The 19,212-nt window shown below is 41.4% G+C and overlaps 1 protein-coding gene across 1 annotated transcript in view; it reads left to right on the forward strand.

Annotated features, from left to right (window-relative positions):
- The window catches only part of PALM (paralemmin), a 90,004-nt gene that overhangs the window by 26,133 nt on the left and 44,659 nt on the right, over nucleotides 1–19,212 (forward strand). The window contains exon 2 of the mRNA XM_070943590.1: nucleotides 17,325–17,373. Coding sequence (XP_070799691.1) covers nucleotides 17,325–17,373 — 49 coding nt within the window. The remainder of the gene's footprint in view (nucleotides 1–17,324; nucleotides 17,374–19,212) is intronic.

Below are 19,212 nucleotides of genomic sequence, written 5' to 3' on the forward strand. Positions count from 1 at the left end.
GGCAGGACAGTCCCGCTTTTGAGCAATTTGTCCCGCGTCCCGCGGCGTTTCAAAAAAGTCCCGATTTTTCTTGAGCCCCAGCTGATGGCTAGAAGAAAAAAAAACTGTTTAAACTCTTGCCCGGGGCTTCAAAGGGCCGCCCTACAGGCAATCAGTGTAAAGCAGTTTTTTTTTCCCCTAGCTAAGCTTCAGAAACGAAACCGAAACCAGGGTCTTTGGTGCAGCGTGACAAAATGAGGCAGAGAGAGATTTATTTTTATTTTTATTTTTCCTCCCCAAAAAAGGTAGGTGAAAAACTGCAAACAATGGGAAATTTAGGAGGAGACTTCAAGATTTTAAAACACAAAGGAAAAAAAGCTGTATTTAACTAGGGAATTGTAATAATTGAGATACTATTAATTGTATATTGTGTTGAAAGCAGAAATGGTTAAGTTGTGGTTCGGAGGAATATATGGGAGAAATTATTTGGTTTATTATTATTGGTAAATATAATTAATTGATTTGTAAGAAATTGGATTGCATGGAAATAATTGGAATATTCATGTTCATATTGATTAATATACAAAAAAGATAGTTTTATAACTAATTGATTTATATTAAAATGTTGAATTTGTATTAAACAACTGTATTACATAATTACATAATTAAACAATGTGAGGATGGATATAAAAATAGATGACAATGGGAAGGGGTATAATATAGAATAGAAGGGAAAAATTGAATTTGATTAAGATTAGAGATGAGGATGAAGGGTAATATTGGTTTTTTAAAAAAATAGGTGAGGAATAAATATGGCAAAAAGGAAATATAGAAATTGTAAATTTAATTGAAATGACTAAACGCTGTTTAAATTTGTGAACCAGCCAAATATTCTGTTCAAAAAAAATACATTGTATGTTTGTATGTGTGTTTCTAATTATTGCTATTTATTCATATTTGTTCTCTTTTATTCTTTAAAGTTTAACAATTCATTCTTTATCTTAATATCTTTATATTTGCTTGGGGTTGGCTTTCTTCCCTTTCATCTTTTTTATTGTACAGCAATCTTTCTCCTCAAACCTACCACCTCTCTCTTTTCTTTCCTTCTTACTTTCTCTTCCCCCCACCCTCTTTTTCTCCTCCCTACTTCCTCTTTCTTTCTCCTTCTCCTCCTCTCTTCCTCCCTCTCTTACCCTCACTCCTACTCTAATTTCCATTCCTTCATCCCTCTCTATTGCTGTAATCCTTTAATGCATATGGACTACTCAGAGGGCTGAAAAAGTTATTTTTGACTGGTCCTCACACTTTTGACCAGTCCTCGAACTTATGACTGTCCTCACATTTTACATTTTTGCCCTATCTTGTCATCATGGTGAAGAGAAGCAGTTGTGAAATGAGTGACATGGTTGTTAAGAATACTGCACGGGCATAAATGTGAGGATGGCCATAAGTGTGAGGACCAGTCAAAAGTGCGAGGACCTGTCAGAAATGACTTTTTTCAGCCCTCTGGTTAGTCCTTTTGTGCATATGGACTACTCAGAGGGCTGAAAAAGTTATTTTTGACTGGTCCTCGCACTTTTGACCAGTCCTCGAACTTACGACTGCCCTCACATTTTACATTTTTGCCCTATCTTGTCATCATGGTGAAGAGAAGCAGTTGTGAAATGAGTGACGTGGTTGTTAAGAATACTGCACGGGCATAAATGTGAGGATGGTCATAAGTGTGAGGACCAGTCAAAAGTGCGAGGACCTGTCAGAAATGACTTTTTCAGCCCTCTGGTTAGTCCTTTTGTGCATATGGACTACTCAGAGGGCTGAAAAAGTTATTTTTGACTGGTCCTCGCACTTTTGACCAGTCCTCGAACTTACGACTGTCTTCACATTTTACGTTTTTTTCCCTATCTTATCACCATGGTGAAGAGAAGCAGTTGTGAAATGAGTGACATGGTTGTTAAGAATGCTGCACGGGCATAAATGTGAGGATGGTCATAAGTGTGAGGACCAGTCAAAAGTGCGAGGACCTGTCAGAAACGACTTTTTTCAGCCCTCTGGTTAGTCCTTTTGTGCATATGGACTACTCAGAGGGCTGAAAAAGTTATTTTTGACTGGTCCTCGCACTTTTGACCAGTCCTCGAACTTACGACTGTCCTCACATTTTACATTTTTGCCCTATCTTGTCATCATGGTGAAGAGAAGCAGTTGTGAAATGAGTGACGTGGTTGTTAAGAATGCTGCACGGGCATAAATGTGAGGATGGTCATAAGTGTGAGGACCAGTCAAAAGTGCGAGGACCTGTCAGAAATGACTTTTTTCAGCCCTCTGGTTAGTCCTTTTGTGCATATGGACTACTCAGAGGGCTGAAAAAGTTATTTTTGACTGGTCCTCGCACTTTTGACCAGTCCTCGAACTTACGACTGTCCTCACATTTTACATTTTTGCCCTATCTTGTCATCATGGTGAAGAGAAGCAGTTGTGAAATGAGTGACATGGTTGTTAAGAATGCTGCACGGGCATAAATGTGAGGATGGTCATAAGTATGAGGACCAGTCAAAAGTGTGAGGACCTGTCAGAAATGACTTTCCAGCCCTCTGAGTAGTCCCTATACACATAGCCATGGCCACCCGGTCACATGACCAGCTAGCCACGCCCACCCAGTCACATGGCCTCCAAGCCACGCCCACACAATAAGCCACGCCCACAATGGTGTCCCTCTTACCAATGTTAAAATCTGTTCACCTTACCCTATACACATAGCCATGGCCACCCGGTCACATGACCAGCTAGCCATGCCCACCCAGTCACATGACCAGCTAGCCACACCCACAAAATAAGCCACGCCCACAATGTCCCTCTTTACCAATGTTAAAATCTGGTCACCTTACTTTTAGGGGAAATATTCTGTCCTTTTAATATTCCCTAAAATATTTCATTTTCTAGGAGAGGGGTGGGCTTTAACTTCCTACAGTCACAAAAGATGATCAAATAACCCCAGGACACTGCAAATGTCATAAATACGTGCCTGCTGCCAAGCATCCAAATTTTGATCACATGATCATCAGAATGCTCCAACAGTCCTAATTGTAATAAGCGTTTTTTCAGTGCGGTTGTAACTTTGAACGGTCACTAAACAAATGGTTGATAATTCGAGGACTTCCTGTACCATGTTCCTCCCAGATTCCAATGATTTTTTTTTTCTCTTTTAGGAGGCTTCTGGGTATGCATTGATAGGCGTTTGATTAATGAAGGATTTATTTTCTTCTTGTTGCTGAAGGCCTGGTCCTTTTGCAGCCAGTTATGGCCAAAGGAAATGGCCTCTTATCTGCAGTTGAGGGCTTGTCTACCGTATCACTTTACACAGAAAGATCTCAGGATTTGCTTGCTTGAAAAATAGCTAGAAACCGAGCAGAGAAATGTGTGATGGAATGTTGTTATTTTTGGTATAAGTCTGGCAGATGCCAGATAAGGTACGAATTACAATTTTGTTTTTGCTGATGATGATTTTATATTTATGTAGTAGAAACAAATGGTCAAAGTTGTGGGAATAACAGGGAAGGAGGGGAGAGGAAGCTGCCAGAAAATTGCAAATTCAGTCTACATCCAGTGGTGAGCTGCTGCCGGTTTAGACCGGTTCAAGTGAACTGGTAGTTGCAAACCGCCCACCTGCCCGGGCGCAATCCGATCCTATATCGTTATGTTGTTTGACGCATATGAGGACTGCGCGAGAGAGCGAATTCCCGTGTTTTGTGACACTGAATGCATGTGTGGACGGCGCGCGTGAGCGAATGCCCATGTTTTGTGACACTGCACCCATGTGTGGATGGCGTGCGCTCACATTTCTGGTGCTGGCTGAACCGGTTGTTACGGTATGTGATGCACACCTCTGTCTACATCTGTTTGATTCTGCTTGTTCAGTTGCATTTTAAAATATTGCCATCCTACTTTCTTCTATGAAATATGTCCATAAAATATCTCTCCATTAAAACTCTTAGCTCAAACTGAAGACCCGGGGGCAGATCTGGCCCGCAAGGTACTTAGATCTGGCCCGAAGGGCCACTCTGAAAACAGTGAAGGACTGGCCCACGATGCTTCTGCCAGTGAAACAGAGCTCGGGAGGGCCGCATGCAGCCCTCCCGAGCTCCATTTTCTCTGGCAGAGGGTTGCAGGAGGCTGTCGCAACGGAGCTCCGGAGCCCGTTTTCGCTGGCAGAGCACTTGTGCCACCACAGGTGCCCCCGACACGAGTGACATTGAGCTGGTCACACCCACTCTGGCAATGCCCACCCCTGCCCCCGGAGGTCAAACACAACCCTGTTGTGGCCCACAATGAAATCGAGTTTGACACCCCTGTTCTGGCCCAATTCTCTCAGGAATAGCCAGGTCTTTAGCACCTTTCAAATGTCCAAGGGGGTGGGGCCACCCGAATTTGCGTAGGTGTGTGTGGCAGGTGATTGTTTCATAGGACAAGAGCTATGATGGAATGGTCATTATTGTGGAGTCTATCAAATGGCATTGCTTGATAGAAGATGTCAGGAACATACCAATTCTGTCATTTAGTGGGAATTTAGTGGAAAGCAAAGAATTAATAGGGGACTGGACAGTCCTATTCCATTAAGGGCATTATGGGTGATAACCAATACCTCAAAAATGTATCCAGAAACCTACTGGAAGTCAGTATGGGTAGTCCTGATTTAGTAGCCACAGTTCAGGCTGAAATTTAGTCATTAAGCAAAGCTGTGGTGTTCCAACACTAGAGCATCTCCTTAGTTTTTAAGAAGAGATTGGACAAACTTTTGTATGAAATGGTATGGGGTTCCTGCTTGAGCAAGAGGTTGGACTAGAAAACCTCCAAGGTCCCTTCTAACTCTGTTATTCTGTCGCTAAGTAAAACTGCGACTACACTTACAATCTTATTTCAGCCTTTCTTTGCTTTCTGCAAAGGTCATAGGTGCAAGGATTGTTGCAAAGTTACATTTTATTGCCATCGTAACTGCAAATGGACACTAAATGAGGCAGTTGCTAAATGAGGAATACCTGTGAAACTCCTAGATTAGGGCTGTAGCCTTGGCATACTGAGACATGCCCATCACTCCAATACTACCCCATTCTGGACCTTGTCAGAAGGTCGCAGAAGGGGATTGTGTGACCCTGGGACACTGCCTATGTCATAAATATGAGCCAGTTGCCAAGTGGCTGAATTTTAATCACATGACCATGGAGATGCTGCCACAGTTTGTTTAAAACGATTTTTTATTAGTTTATAATATAGCATACAAAGAAAATACAAATGTAAATACTGTAGTAGGAAAATTAGGGAAGGGAAAAGGGAAGGGGATAGTCAGGGAAAGCAAGGAGAAAAAAGAAGGAAAAGGCATTGACTTCCGATTCCTTTGGTGCAGTAGAATAAGGCATTGAGATGCTGCAACAGTTGTAAATGTGAAAAACAGTCATAAGTCCCTTGTTTCAGCATTGTTGTAACTTCAAACAGTCCCTTATTAAAAGTATATTTCTATTATTCCAATACCTCAATATTTAAGAAACTTCTATTTAATCAAGTTACATCAATCCATAGTTATATCTTCAATACCCCACATTTTATTTCATAATAAATGGAGCTAGAGATGTATGAAGAAATATTGTTAAAAAGTCTGTGTGAATCCTTAAGAAATGACAAAGAGACAAAGGAATTGTTTAAAGATACAGAAATGAACGTAGAAGCTACTCAACAATTGGTGGGAAAAGAAGAACACGATATTCAAGAAGTAGATGAGAACTAGAAAAAGCAGGGGAAGGGGATAATAAAAATGAGAAGCAAGAAGTTAGGAACAAAGAGAAGAGACTAAGAAGTAGAAGACAAATATATAACATCATAATTTATAAGAATACAGAGAGAAGAGAGAAAAACCCCTTTAAAAAACAAAAACAAAAGGAAATTTTGTAGATGGGTGTTTAAAAAATGTAGCAGAAAGAGGCAAAAGGCACCCAGAAGGGTAAGTTTAGTAGACACAAAAAAATTAAAAAGAGATACAAGATTCCAAGAGAGAGAGAGAAAAGATTGACCAAAAAACCAATAAACGATGGAATTTTAGAAAGACTAAGAGATGATGGATAATGAGAAAATATATTAATAAAATGGGAAAACCCCAAAACCCCAATAAATTTTAGGTTAGTAGATGTAATTTAAGACTAGACAATTTAATTGAAGTACTAATATTAACAGTGTGTTAAAAGAAATTATGAATTTAAAATATTAAGGATTAGAAATGGTTGGGACTTTGAGATATACTTCCGTGATGGATTGAATATTGTTAATAATTGGTGTTATTTGTAATCCGATACATTTGGAATATTGATGTTATGGTGGAATAATGAGTGATTTTTAAAATATTGAATGACAACATTTACTAAGGGATAATAAACACAGGGTGCGAAGAAATGTTATTTATGCTTAAATGAATTAAAGGGAAAATGTAAAAGGAATATGAAATGAGACTAGTATTGTTTGAAGTTGGAAGATTAGAATTCTACATACTATTTGTATTATTATTGTTAACGTTGTATAAAAAAGACCTGATCCAATCAATATACCGTCCACAAAACATGTATGTTTATATTGGTAAAATAAAAAATAAAAAAACTTAATATTAAAAAAAAAACCTTCAAACAGTCCCTGAACAAATCGTTGTAAGTCAAGGACTGCCTGTATTTCTTCCTCCTTCGTCACCATCATCACTACCAACTTGGTGCCATCAAAATTGGGATGTGGCTCTTTGAAACCTTTCCTATTGCTGACCTGCATTCTGGACATAAACATAACAAAGAAACGATAAAGAAATAATGATATGGCCATTTCACTTGGTTGCATCTTCTAGACAAAGACCATCCCATTATAACCTGAGAATCCGTCTTTTGGGAACAGGAGCAAAAGATAACGGATTGGGGGCTGTGCAAGGGGTGCTGAAATTACAATGTCCTTATTTCTCTTTTTAGAACATTGGCAAGCATGAGATCCATTCACCCTAAGGCAGAGGTGGGGAACTATAGGCCTTTTATGAGTTGTGGACCTCAACTCCCAGAATTCCTGAGCCAGCTGGCTCAGGAATTCTGGGAGTTGAAGTCCACAACTCATAAAAGGGCCATAGTTCCCCACCCCTGCCATAGGGAAAAAGCGGTGTATTGAATTCAATCCCAGGAGCCTGTTTTGCATACAGGCGTTAATTTGAGGTTTCTACTTAGATGACCTCAGCAGTGAGAAGAAAATCTATAAAAGCATTTAATTCTATCAGGGTGGCCTTCCGCAAATTTCATGAACCACACAGGGCATTCCTTGCCTTGCCCGCCTTATGCTATTTTCCCTAACAGAGGACAATAACACCTCCCTTCCCTCAAGCTCTATCAATTACAGGTCTAGAGTGAAGAATTGGCAAAGCATTCTTCTGTGGAAAGGCTCTTAAGATCCATTTGGTTCTACTGTTGAATATAAATGCCTGGCCTTAGAATCCTTCCATTGTGTGTGTGTGTGTGTGTGTGTGTGTGTGTGTGTGTGTGTGTCTGTGTGCATGCACGCATGCCTGTGTTTCTGTGCTTTGTGTGTGCATGTGCATTGCTAGAGGAAAAAAGCAGAGAGAAAGAGAGATGCCTCCAGGGGCATGCATGGGAATAGAATTAGAACGATTGAAGTGGTAGTCCTGGTCACTATCGTGACTTTTATGATCTTGGGGATGTCCCTGTATGCATGCACAGGTACCGTATATGTTGTACCTCGCTCAATAGTAGTAACTGTGAGAAGGATCTTGGAGTCCTAGTGGACAACCATTTAAATATGAGCCAGCTGTGTTCAGCAGCTGCCAAAAAAAGCCACCACAGTTCTAGGCTGCATAAACAGAAGGATAGAATCAAGATCACGTGAAGTGTTAATACCACTTTGGTATGCCTTAGTAAAGCCACACTTGCCATACTTCATCCAGTTTTGGTCGCCACAATGTAAAAAAGATGTGGAGACTAGAAAGCATGCAGAGAAGAGCAACAAAGATGATTAGGGGCCTGGAGGCTAAAAGATATGAAGAATGATTGCAGGAACTGGGTATATCTAGTTTAATGAAAAGAAGGACTAGGGGAGACATGACAGCAGTGTTCCAATATCTCAGGGGCTGCCACAAAGAAGAGGGAGTCAAGCTATTCTCCAAAGCACCTGAGGACAGGACAAGAAGCAATGGGTGGAAACTAATCAAGGAGAGAAGCAACTTAGAACTAAGGAGAAATTTCCTGACAGTTAGAACAATTAATCAGTGGAACCACTTGCCTCCAGAAGTTGTGAATGCTCCAACACTGGAAGTTTTTAAGAAGATGTTGGATAACCATTTGTCTGAAGTGGTGTAGTGTTTCCTGCCTAAGCAGGGGTTGGACTAGAAGACCTCCAAGGTCCCTTCCAACTCTGTTATTCTATTTAATGCCTCAGATGGATCCCAGAGCTATACAGATTGTCCTCAATTTACAACAGTTGATTTAGTGACCGTTCGAAGTTACAATGGCATTGAAAAAGTGACTTATGACTGTTTTTCACAGTTACCACCTTGGCAGCATCCCCATGATCATGTGATCAAAATTCAGACGCTTGGCAATTGGTTCGTACTTATGACTGTTGCTGTGTCGTAACACCTTTGGCAACCTTCTGACAAGCAAAGTCAATGGGGAAGCCAGGTTCACTTAACAACCGGGTTACTAACTTATCAGCTATAATAATTCACTTAACAACTGTGGCAAGAAAGGTCACAAAATGGGGCAAAAGTCACTTAACAAATGTTTCACTTAATAAAATAAATTATGGGCTCAATTGTGGCCATACGTTGAGGACTACCTGTAGTTAAAAAATAAAAAGGTAGATTCCCATGAGCTTGAAGTGTGGCCTTTCCCGCTCCTTAAGAACTTACCTTGTTTTACTATGGCCTAGAAATATTTTAAATATTTTAAATCTGTCTTCTCCAAAATGGTGCCCTTAGGGCAGGGTTGGGGAACTATGGCAACTTTACAACTGTGGACTTCAACTCCCAGAATTCCTAAGTGAGCCATTCTAGGAGTTGAAGTCCACAGGTCACAAAGTTGCCCTAGTTGCCCACCTCTGGCTTATGATATATTAAACTCCTAGAATTTCCAATCACCATGGCTTCAGGTTTTTCTGAAGATGCCTTTGTTTCCTTGTTTCTGGATTACTGCAATTCAATTTACCTGGGGCTACCCTTGAAGACTATCAGGAAACTAACGTGTGTGTGTGAGAGAGAGAGAGGGAGGGAGGGAGGGAGAGAGAGAGAGAATCATAATACACGAATAGGATCTAAAAATAGAATAGAATAGAATAGAATAGAATAGAATAGAATAGAATAGAATAGAATAGAATAGAATAGAATAGAATAGAATAGAATTGAATTCTTTATTGGCCAAGTGTGATTGCACACACAAGGAATTTGTCTTTGGTGCATATGCTCTCAGTGTACATAAAAAGACAAGATACAGTCAAGAATCATAAGGTACAACACTTAATGATAGTCATAGGGTACAAATAAGCAATCAAATCATACTAGGAAACAATATCAATATAAATCGTAAGGATTCAAGCAACAAAGTTACAGTCATGCAGTCATAAGTGGGAGGAGATGGGTGATAGGAAGGATGAGAAGACTAATAGTAATAGTAATGCAGCCTTAGGGAATAGTTTGACAGAGTTGAGGGAATTATTTGTTTAGCAGAGTGATGGCGTTTGGGAAAAAACTGTTCTTGTGTCTAGTTGTCTTGGTGTGCGTCGTTTTGAGGGTAGGAGTTGAATCAATTTATGTCCAGGATGTGAGGGGTCTGTAAATATTTTCACAACCCTCTTTTTGACTCGTGCAGTATACAGGTCCTCAATGGAAGGCAGGTTGGTAGCAATTGTTTTTCCTGCAGTTCTAATTATCCTCTGAAGTCTGTGTCTGTCTTGTTGGGTTGTAGAGCCAAACCAGACAGTTATAGAGGTGCAGATGTCATTAAAATAAATAAAAATATACAATATATAATCTACTAAAATAAAAAGAATATAAAAAGTACAAAATGAGTATCCAAATTTAATTAATGGTGTGCTATGTTGTACGAACGATAGCACAAAATTGGGCAACTTGAGATGATATTTTTGACTTAGGCCACCAAAACTCAGAATGTTTCCCAATGGTCCATGCCTGGTATTAGCATCTCCAGTTGCCAGCTTCGATAACTGCCACTCACAATAAGGCTACACAGGCCTTATACCTAGAAAAACCCAGAGAACCATTAGATGGCAGCAGTGGTGAAATCCAAATTTTTTTACTACCGGTTCTGTGGGCGTCGCTTGGTGGGCGTGGTGCGGCTTGATGGGCGTGGCTTGGTGGGAATGGCAGGAGAAGGATGCTGCAAAATCCCCATTCCCTCCCCACTTCTGGGGGAAAGATATTGCAAAATCTCCATTCCCACCCCACTCTGGGGCCAGCCAGAGGTGACATTTGCTGGTTCTCCGAAGCAGGGGTGAAATGCTCCCGGTTTGAACCGGATCACCTGATCCGGTAGTGATGGAGCCGGGTGGTTCGGAGAACCGGTAGCAAAAATCCCTGCCCCCCCCCCATTGCCCAGCTGAGCCACGCAATCATCAGAGGCTTTTTTTTTAAGCATTTTTTCTACAACCTCTTTGCCCGAAAAAATGCTTTTAACAGTAAAAAAAATAGCCTCTGATGATCGCGCGGCTCAGCTGGGATCATCAGAGGCTTTTAAAAGCATTTTTTCTACAACCTCTTCAGCCAAAGAGGTGATAGAAAAAATGTTTTTAAAAGGAAAAAAGCCTCTGCCGATCAGGCAAGTCAGCTGGGATCATCAGAGGCTTTTAAAAGCATTTTTTTACAACCTCTTCAGCCGAAGAGGTTGTAGAAAAAATGGTTTTAAAAGTAAAAAAAAAAAAAAGTTGGCCACGCCCACTCAGCCATATTACTCCCCCACACACACACACCAAGCCACGCACACAGAACCGGTAGTAACACATTTTACATTTCACCACTGCTCCGAAGTACTTAAAATTTTTGCTACCGGTTCTCTGAACTACTCAAAATTTCCACGACCGGTTCTCCAGAACCTGTCAAAACCTGCTGGATTTCACCCTTGGATGGCAGCAAAGAGAAACAAGAGACTCGTATCTCCCATCTCTTGTTCATTTGGATTTTGGCAGCCCAGCTCAAGTAGCCCTAACTAGACAAACAATTGAAGGAACTAGGAATAGATGATCCCATTCACCCCAGCGTGCAAAATTCTTCATCCTTGCTCATTTTCCCATGCATCTGTGCTTGTTTTAAAGTGGAGGAGCAGGCCAGGGTTTTTTTTTCCTCCTTTTTTTTTTGGCTATCCTTCTGGCACAAGAGGAGGCTTCCCCACCCTCCAGAACAATACAAAGGCCAAAACCCCCAAGAGCACTGAGAAGGAAGTGCCTGTTTTTAGCAACAACAGCAACAAAAAAAAAAAATGTGCAGAAAGGAGGGAAGATGGGGTCAGAAGGTGAGGAAGGAAATGGCCATTAAGTGTCTGTCTGTTGCGTCCAGTGAGTTTTGATGCACCATCTGTGCCCCCTCAAAGAAACACCTCCCCTCCCCCCACATCTCTGCAATACTCTGGCGCATAGCTGTAGAAGCTGTTTAACTGTAGACGGACACATAATGTCTTTATTGCTTATTTTATTTATTTTTATTTATTTATTTTTGTCAAGCATTTATAAGATAACCAATATAAGTATAAACATGATTATGAATACAGGAAATGGATACGAATAAATAGGGACAGTAGGACAGGGACGGTAGGCACGTAGGTGCCCTTATGCACGCCCCTTACTGACCTCTTAGGAATGGGGTGAGGTCAACAGTAGACAGTTTAAGGTTAAAGTTTTGGGGGTTTAGGGAAGAAACCACAGAGTCAGGTAGTGCATTCCAGGCATTGACCACTCTGTTGCTGAAGTCGTATTTTCTGCAATCGAGTTTGGAGCAGTTTACCTTGAGTTTGTATCTATTATTTGCTCGTGTATTGTTGTGGTTGAAGCTTAAGTAATCATTGACAGGTAGGATGTTGTGGCAGATAATTTTATGTACTACGCTTAGGTCATACCTATGAAGTCGGCGTAGTTCTAAGTTGTCTAAGCCCAAGATTTCAAGTCTGGTGGCATAAGGTATTTTATTGCGGGTAGAGGAATGGAGGACTCTTCTTGTGAAATATCTCTGGACTCGCTCAATTGTATTAATATCCGATATGCAGTGCGGGTTCCAGACAGATGAGCTGTATTCAAGAATTGGTCTGGCAAAGGTTTCGTATGCCCTAGTTAACAATTTGATGTTACCAGAGAAGAAGCTTCGCAAGATTAGGTTAACAACTCTTAATGCCTTTTTGGCAATGCTGTTACAGTGAGCTCTGGGGCTTAGATTGTTTGAGATGAGTACTCCTAGGTCCTTGACAGAGTGAGGGTCTTCTACGAGGTCATATCCACCCAGCTTGTATTATGTGTTCTGATTTTTTTTGCCAATGTGTAAGACAAAGCATTTGTTGGTTGAGATTTACTAAGATTTAGTTTTACTAAGTTTTACTAAGTTTTAGATTTACTAAGATTTACTAAGATTTAGTTTTTTACTAAGCAATGCCTTTCATATTCTTTAAGGGGTGACAGCAAAGTGATGCATGAGTGATCAGGGCTAGATATGTCTTTTGCTCCTTCGTGAGAATCCTTCAACTTTGCTTTGTTGACGCAGAATTTTTGATTCCACCCTTCTTGCTTGAAAGGCTTCCCAACGTACAACATTCCTGCAAACAATTCTCTCTTGTTTGCAGTCAGTCCTTGGCTTACAACAGTTCATTTAGTGACTGTTCAAAGTTACAAGGGCACTGAAAAAAGTGACTTACAACCGTTTTTCACGCTTCCAACCTATTGTAGCATCCTCTTGGTCATGTGATCAAAATTCAGAAGCTTTTGGCAACTGACTCATAATTATGACGGCTGCAGTGTCCCGGGATCATGAGATCACCTTTGGCGACCGTCTGACAAGCAAAGTCAATAGGGAAGTCAGATTCACTTAACAACTGTGTAACTAATTTAACAACTGCTATGACTCACTTAACAACTGTGGCAAGAAAGGTAGTAAAATTCACTTAACAACTATTGTGCTTAGCAACTGAAATTTTGGGCTCAATTGTGGTCGTAAGTCGAGCAGAAGTTCAGTTGTGTCCACCCCCGAAGATGAGAACTAACCCAGTCTACTAAGCTTGTCTGTCTTTGTTCCTTTTCAAATTTTTTCTAGAATGATGATTGACAGGTATAGTAATGGGAGAAGATGGGAAAATGGCAGGAAGGTATACAAATGGAAGATGACAGATTCTGGATCTTTAAAAATAAGTACTTATAAAGTTGTACAGAATGCTGAATGCTAATGAAAGTTGTATATGGAGGCGACCAAGTTCCTGTTTGGAGGTGTGTCTGTTTTCCAGTGTTCATTACCATCACATGGATGATTTTCCCTCTGCAACTTCCAAAATGTCATAAACTTCATTATAAATAGGATGCAGAGGTGGGATTCACATCATTTAACAACCGGTTCGCCTAATGCAGAACCGAAAATGCGAGTGTGCAGCTTGCGCGTGGCTTCAAACAGCGATTTCCTGCATGTGGCTTCTAGCACACCTTCTCGGGCAGCTGCGGTGAGTAGAGCAGGCAAGGCATGGAAATCAGCTGGGCTACATGGGTGGGGCGAGCGAGCCAGAGAGTGAGATCAGTGGTGGGTTGCTCCCGGTTCGCACTGGTTCGCAAGAACCAGTAGTAAAAATTTGTAGTAGTTCGGAGAACCAGTAATAACATTGGATGGCCATGCCCCTGAACCGGTCCCCGGCCCAGTCACCGCTCGCTTACCCCACCCACCTCATCAGAGACTTTTTTTTTTTACTTTTAAAAGCATTTTTCTACAACCTCTTCGGCCGAAAAAATGCTTTTAAAAGTTAAAAAAAAAAGCCTCTGATGATTGCGCGGCTCAGCTGGGATCGTCAGAGGTTTTAAAAGCATTTTTTTTCTGCAACTGAAGAGGTTGTAGGAAAAAAAATGCCTTTAAAAGCCTCTGGCAATCCCAGCTGAGTTGCCTGATCGTCAGAAGCTGTTAAAAGCATTTTTTTCTGCAACCTCTTAAGGTTGTAGAAAAAATGCTTAAAAAAAAAGTTGGCCACGCCCACCCAGTCACATTACACCCCCACCAAGCCATGCCCACAAAATAAGCCACACCCACAGAACAGGTAGTAAACATTTTTAGAACCCACACAGTATAGGATGGGATAGCGCTGGGGCAGGTGGGCAGGCACAGCTGGTGGTCGGAACTACCAGTTTGCTCAAACCAGTCTGAACCGGCAGCAGCCCACCTCTGAATAGTATGGAAAGAGCTTGAATTAGGCCAGTGTGAATAGGGATTAATAGGTAAAATTGACAAAACTGTCTGTCCAAACTTTGAAATCCTTAATTTGTAAAAACCTGGGTTTAAATCTCCACATAATCAATCATATTTGTGATTCTCTTTCTCTCTCCCTCCCTCTCCAGCCCCCTTTCTTCCTCCCTCCCCCTCCCTTTTAACAAATAAATGCAGGCAAATACAATTCTGTTCTAAAAGTTCATCTTTTATCAGAAATATATATAAAAGTGTGGCCATTAGTACAGGATTGAACCACTTTTTTATTTATTTATTTATTATTTAAATTTGTATACCGCCCTTCTCCCGAAGGACTCGGGGTGGTGAACAGCCAAAATTTAAAACACATACAGTATAAAAATTTAAAAGAATTAAAACAGAATTAAATCAGTTTGGCTTCCCTAAATTTTTAAACCCTTTCCCCATAAAATAACCCATTAAAATTTTAAGCCAGCCCAACTTGCTGGAATAAGAAGGTCTTTAATGCTTGGCGGAAAGTACGGAGGTCCAGGATCAGTTGTATTCCTGGGGGTAGCTCGTTCCAGAGGGCGGGTGCCCCCACAGAGGGCGGGTGCCCCCCCACTTTTATGTGCACCACTCATACAATACAGGTTGAAAAGGAAAACGGCATTGATTTTATAGTTATGCCTCCCTATCTTGATCTTTTTTACTTTTTTGACTTCCTATAATTTAGTTCCCATTTTTTGTAATCTCGTAGATAAAAAGGAAATGGGAAAGGGAACAGTTTGATCAAATTGCGCAGCTTTATGTTGGGATTGTCATAGTGTATTTTATAAATTTTATGTCTTTCCTGTGCTATTTAATTGTTAATTACCCTTCGCTGTTTTACATTTTTTATTTCCTTTGTCTTAAAAATCTTAAGACATTGTGAAGAAGCTGTCCACCCAGGCAATTGTGACTGTTGAGTAGATGAAAAACAAAATAAATAAAACCTTCCCAATTAGTTGGCATAATTGGGGATCAATTAAAAGTAAAGATTAGTACCACCTGAAGCCTTTTTCAAACCCATTGACTTCCATAGAGATCTCGGCTCTTGCTGTCTCTTTTGTCTCTAGTCTCTTAGAAGTTCTGCAGATGCTTATAATTATTTTGCCATGTTTGTGCTTGGTTTAAGGCCAGGGGTGAAATACTACCGGACAGGTTCGGCTGAACCGGTAGGGATGGTGGCGGGTGGTTCGGAGAACTGGTAGCAACAGCAGTGCGAGGCTCCACCCACCCGCCCGGTTGTCGTTACTTCCTGATTTTAACCAGGAAGTAACCTGTTTTTTACCCTCTGGGCATGTGCAGAAGGGTTTGCGCATGCACAGAGGGTCCGCCCACGCATATGATGCATGCACATGCGCACGGCACATACACTTCCAAACCAATAGGGAAGGTAAGTAGATTTCACCCCTGTTTAAGGCCCAGTATGTGGCTATTAGCCCCAAGAAGCTAGTTAGCAGATATTTGTGTGGGTGCATCAATCATAATGATAAAAATAATAATAACAGTAACAGAATTGGAAGGGACCTTGGAGGTAATCTAGTCCAACCCCCTGCTCACACAAGAGACCTATAATAGGGATTCGAACCGCCAAACTGCCAACCTTTCTGATCGACAAGCTCAGCGTCTTAGCCACTGAGCCACCTTGCCAGGCTTAAAATGTTAGGTCGACTATGAAAGACAGGTGAAGGAGGATCCTTGGACCAAAACAAGGTCTTATAATTGTCATATAAGTATTATCTGCATAACATGGGTAGATTTACAGAGACATTCATCTTATCCTAATGGGACTTACGAAACTGCATTGGGGTACATGCTTACTCTGTGATACCCTATAGTTCAGGGGTGCCAAACTCGCAGCCCATGAGCCAGATGCATCACACGCTGGCCATGCCCACCCCGGTTTAGCAAAGGGGGAAAAAGTCACGATACATCACATGACGGCAACGTGACGACGCGAGTTTGACACCCCTGAGGTTATACTGGAAACCATTGTAATCCTGGGCCATAGGCAAGGACCGGAGATTTGTGTAGCTGGACAGTTCCAGTGACTTACAACTGAGGCAACTTTGAAAACATGAGACGAGACCTGTGAGCATTACAGAATCAGCAAGGAATTGGACTAGACCTGCAAGATCCCTCCTTATCCTTTAATTCTATGAAATTGATCATTAGCCAATCACAACTACCTATTAATTTGATGGCCACACTTCCAAATGAAGAGCCTCTTTATTTATTTGAAGACAATGTATCCAGGTGATATCCTGCATTCAGAAGCTTGCTTTCTCGGGAAGACAGATTATGTTGAGACTAGTGATAGCTTTCCAGCATGCTAACTTCCTGTTTAATTGTTTCATTATTATTAAAAGAATGAGCAGAGAAAGGGACCCTCCTGGCTTCTCGGGCTGCAAAAAGACAGCAAGAGATCTGTGCTTTCAGGCTTGTAAGATTTTGTTAATGAAGCCTTACAATAAAATAGAATTAGCTCGTCTGGTCATGCTCCCTGTCTGGTCTACCTGGGAAGACTGACATCAATATTGCAAATCTGAAAGTGCAAATCTCCTACTGCCTCCTTTTACAGCCTCAGAAGCTAGGGAGGGTCCCTTCTGAACCTCTTTCTCCACCCATTATGCTGCTGTGGGCTATGCGCTCTCTTATCTGGCTGTTCCCTAGGCAGCATTTCTTCCCACCATCTCTCAAGGTCTTTCTCATATGCCATTACAATATGCTATAAAACAGGAGTTATGCATTCATCACAGAAAGTTGGAGAAAAGCCTACCTTGAAGTGTAGGCAGATAGAACTTTGGAAGACATGTGGGGGTGGGAAGAATCGGGCGTCAGTAGGTGAATTCTTCATCTGTTTCTGTTTTTCTTTCAGGATCATCGAAACAAGCACGATTCAGCAGGAGAGGCTCCAGGCTATAGCGGTAAGTTGCTCATGCGTTGAATCATATTTGCACCGGCTTGTAATTATATTCTCCACATTTGCTTAATACTCAGTGCTAATTACTTTCGGAACTTTTGAAACAAGTAAAGTATTATACCGTAGCTCTGAGCAGCTCTATTAGGTAAGTATTAGCTTCCTGATGACTCAACTTTGGTTGAATGACAGGATAAACGTAGATAAGATAACCTTTATTGTCATTTTTTATGATGAGTACACTGGCGCACATTAAAAATGAAATTCTGTTGTGTGCTCTCAAAAGGAAGTGTATATCTACCCATACCCATACATAACACACATATATACATGTCATATACATACATACATACACACACACACACAGACATATACTGTATATGTATGTATATATGTTTGTGTTGTGACCTGTCAGCCACCGGCCCCTCCAGCAACCAAATCAGATGAGGAGGAGGTGTGGGAGTCAGCATCAGGGCAACCTGAGAGCTCCGAGGGGGAAGAGGGAATGAAGCTGTCAGAGAGAGAGAGAGAGAGGCGGAGCCTGGGTCATCCGTCAGCCCTCAGATGGAGAGTCCCCAGGTCTGGAGGTGGCTGATGAGGAAGAGGAGGAACAGCTGGGTCCAGTGCCTGACACACGGATGCGCAGAAGGCAGAGGAGAGGAGAGCACTGATGGAAAGAGGAAACTTGAGAGTTCACAAGGTTGATGCTATATGGGACAAAACTGTGACTGAATCTGGATGTTCTGCTTCGGATACCTTGAAGCCTCCTCCCAGAAGGTAACAAGGAAAACAGGTTGTGAAGAGGATGTGTAGCGTCCCAGATAATCCTGCAGTCTCTGCTCAAGCATCACTCATATGCCATGTCCTGGACAGAAGGAAGTGAACTACCAAATAATAACCAAAAGCCAACATGGGTTTGTCAAAAACAGATCATGCCAGATTAATTTTATTGCATTCTTTGACAAAGTGACAAAATTAGTGGACCAGAGGAATGCTGTCGATATAATTTACTTGGACTTCAATAAAGCATTTGATAAAGTAGACCATAACCTACTACTAGATAAAGTAGAAAAATGTGGGCTAGACAGATGGATTCATAACTGGCTGACCAACCGCACTCAACGTGTAGTCCTCAATGGAATTGCATCTACATGGAAGGAAGTATGCAGTGGAGTGCCCCAGGGCTCTGTTTTAGGCCCAGTACTCTTCAACATCTTCATCAATGACTTGGACGAGGGGATAAATGGGGAACTCATCAAATTTGCAGATAACACCAAGCTGGCAGGAATAGCCAACACTCCAGAAGATAGGCTCAAGATACAGAAGGACCTTGACAGACTTGAACATTGGGTGCTATCTAACAAAATGAAATTCAACAGTGAAAAAAGCAAGGTTCTACATTTAGGGAAGAAAAACCAAATGCACAGGTACCGTATATGTGGTACCTTGCTCAATAATAGTAACTGTGAGAGGGATCTTGGAGTCCTAGTGGACAACCATTTAGATATGAGTCAGCTGTGTGCAGCAGCTGCCAAAAAAGCCAACGCAGTTCTGGGCTGCATAAACAGAGGGATAGAATCAAGATCACATGAAGTGTTAATTCCACTTTATAATGCCTTGGTAAGGCCACACTTGGAATGTTGCATTCAGTTTCGGTCGCCACAATGTAAAAAAGATGTTGAGACTTTAGAAAGAGTGCAGAGAAGAGCAACTAAGATGATTAGGGGACTAGAGGCTAAAACATATGAAGAACGGTTGCAGGAACTGGGTATGTCTAGTTTAATGAAAAGAAGGACTAGGGGAGACATGACAGCAGTGTTCCAATATCTCAGGGGCTGCCACAAAG

Source organism: Pituophis catenifer, unplaced genomic scaffold, assembly GCF_029215685.1.
Source record: "Pituophis catenifer annectens isolate HBS135680 unplaced genomic scaffold, rPitCat1.0.hap2 SCAF_1, whole genome shotgun sequence".
NCBI classification, from domain to species: Eukaryota; Metazoa; Chordata; class Lepidosauria; order Squamata; family Colubridae; genus Pituophis; species Pituophis catenifer.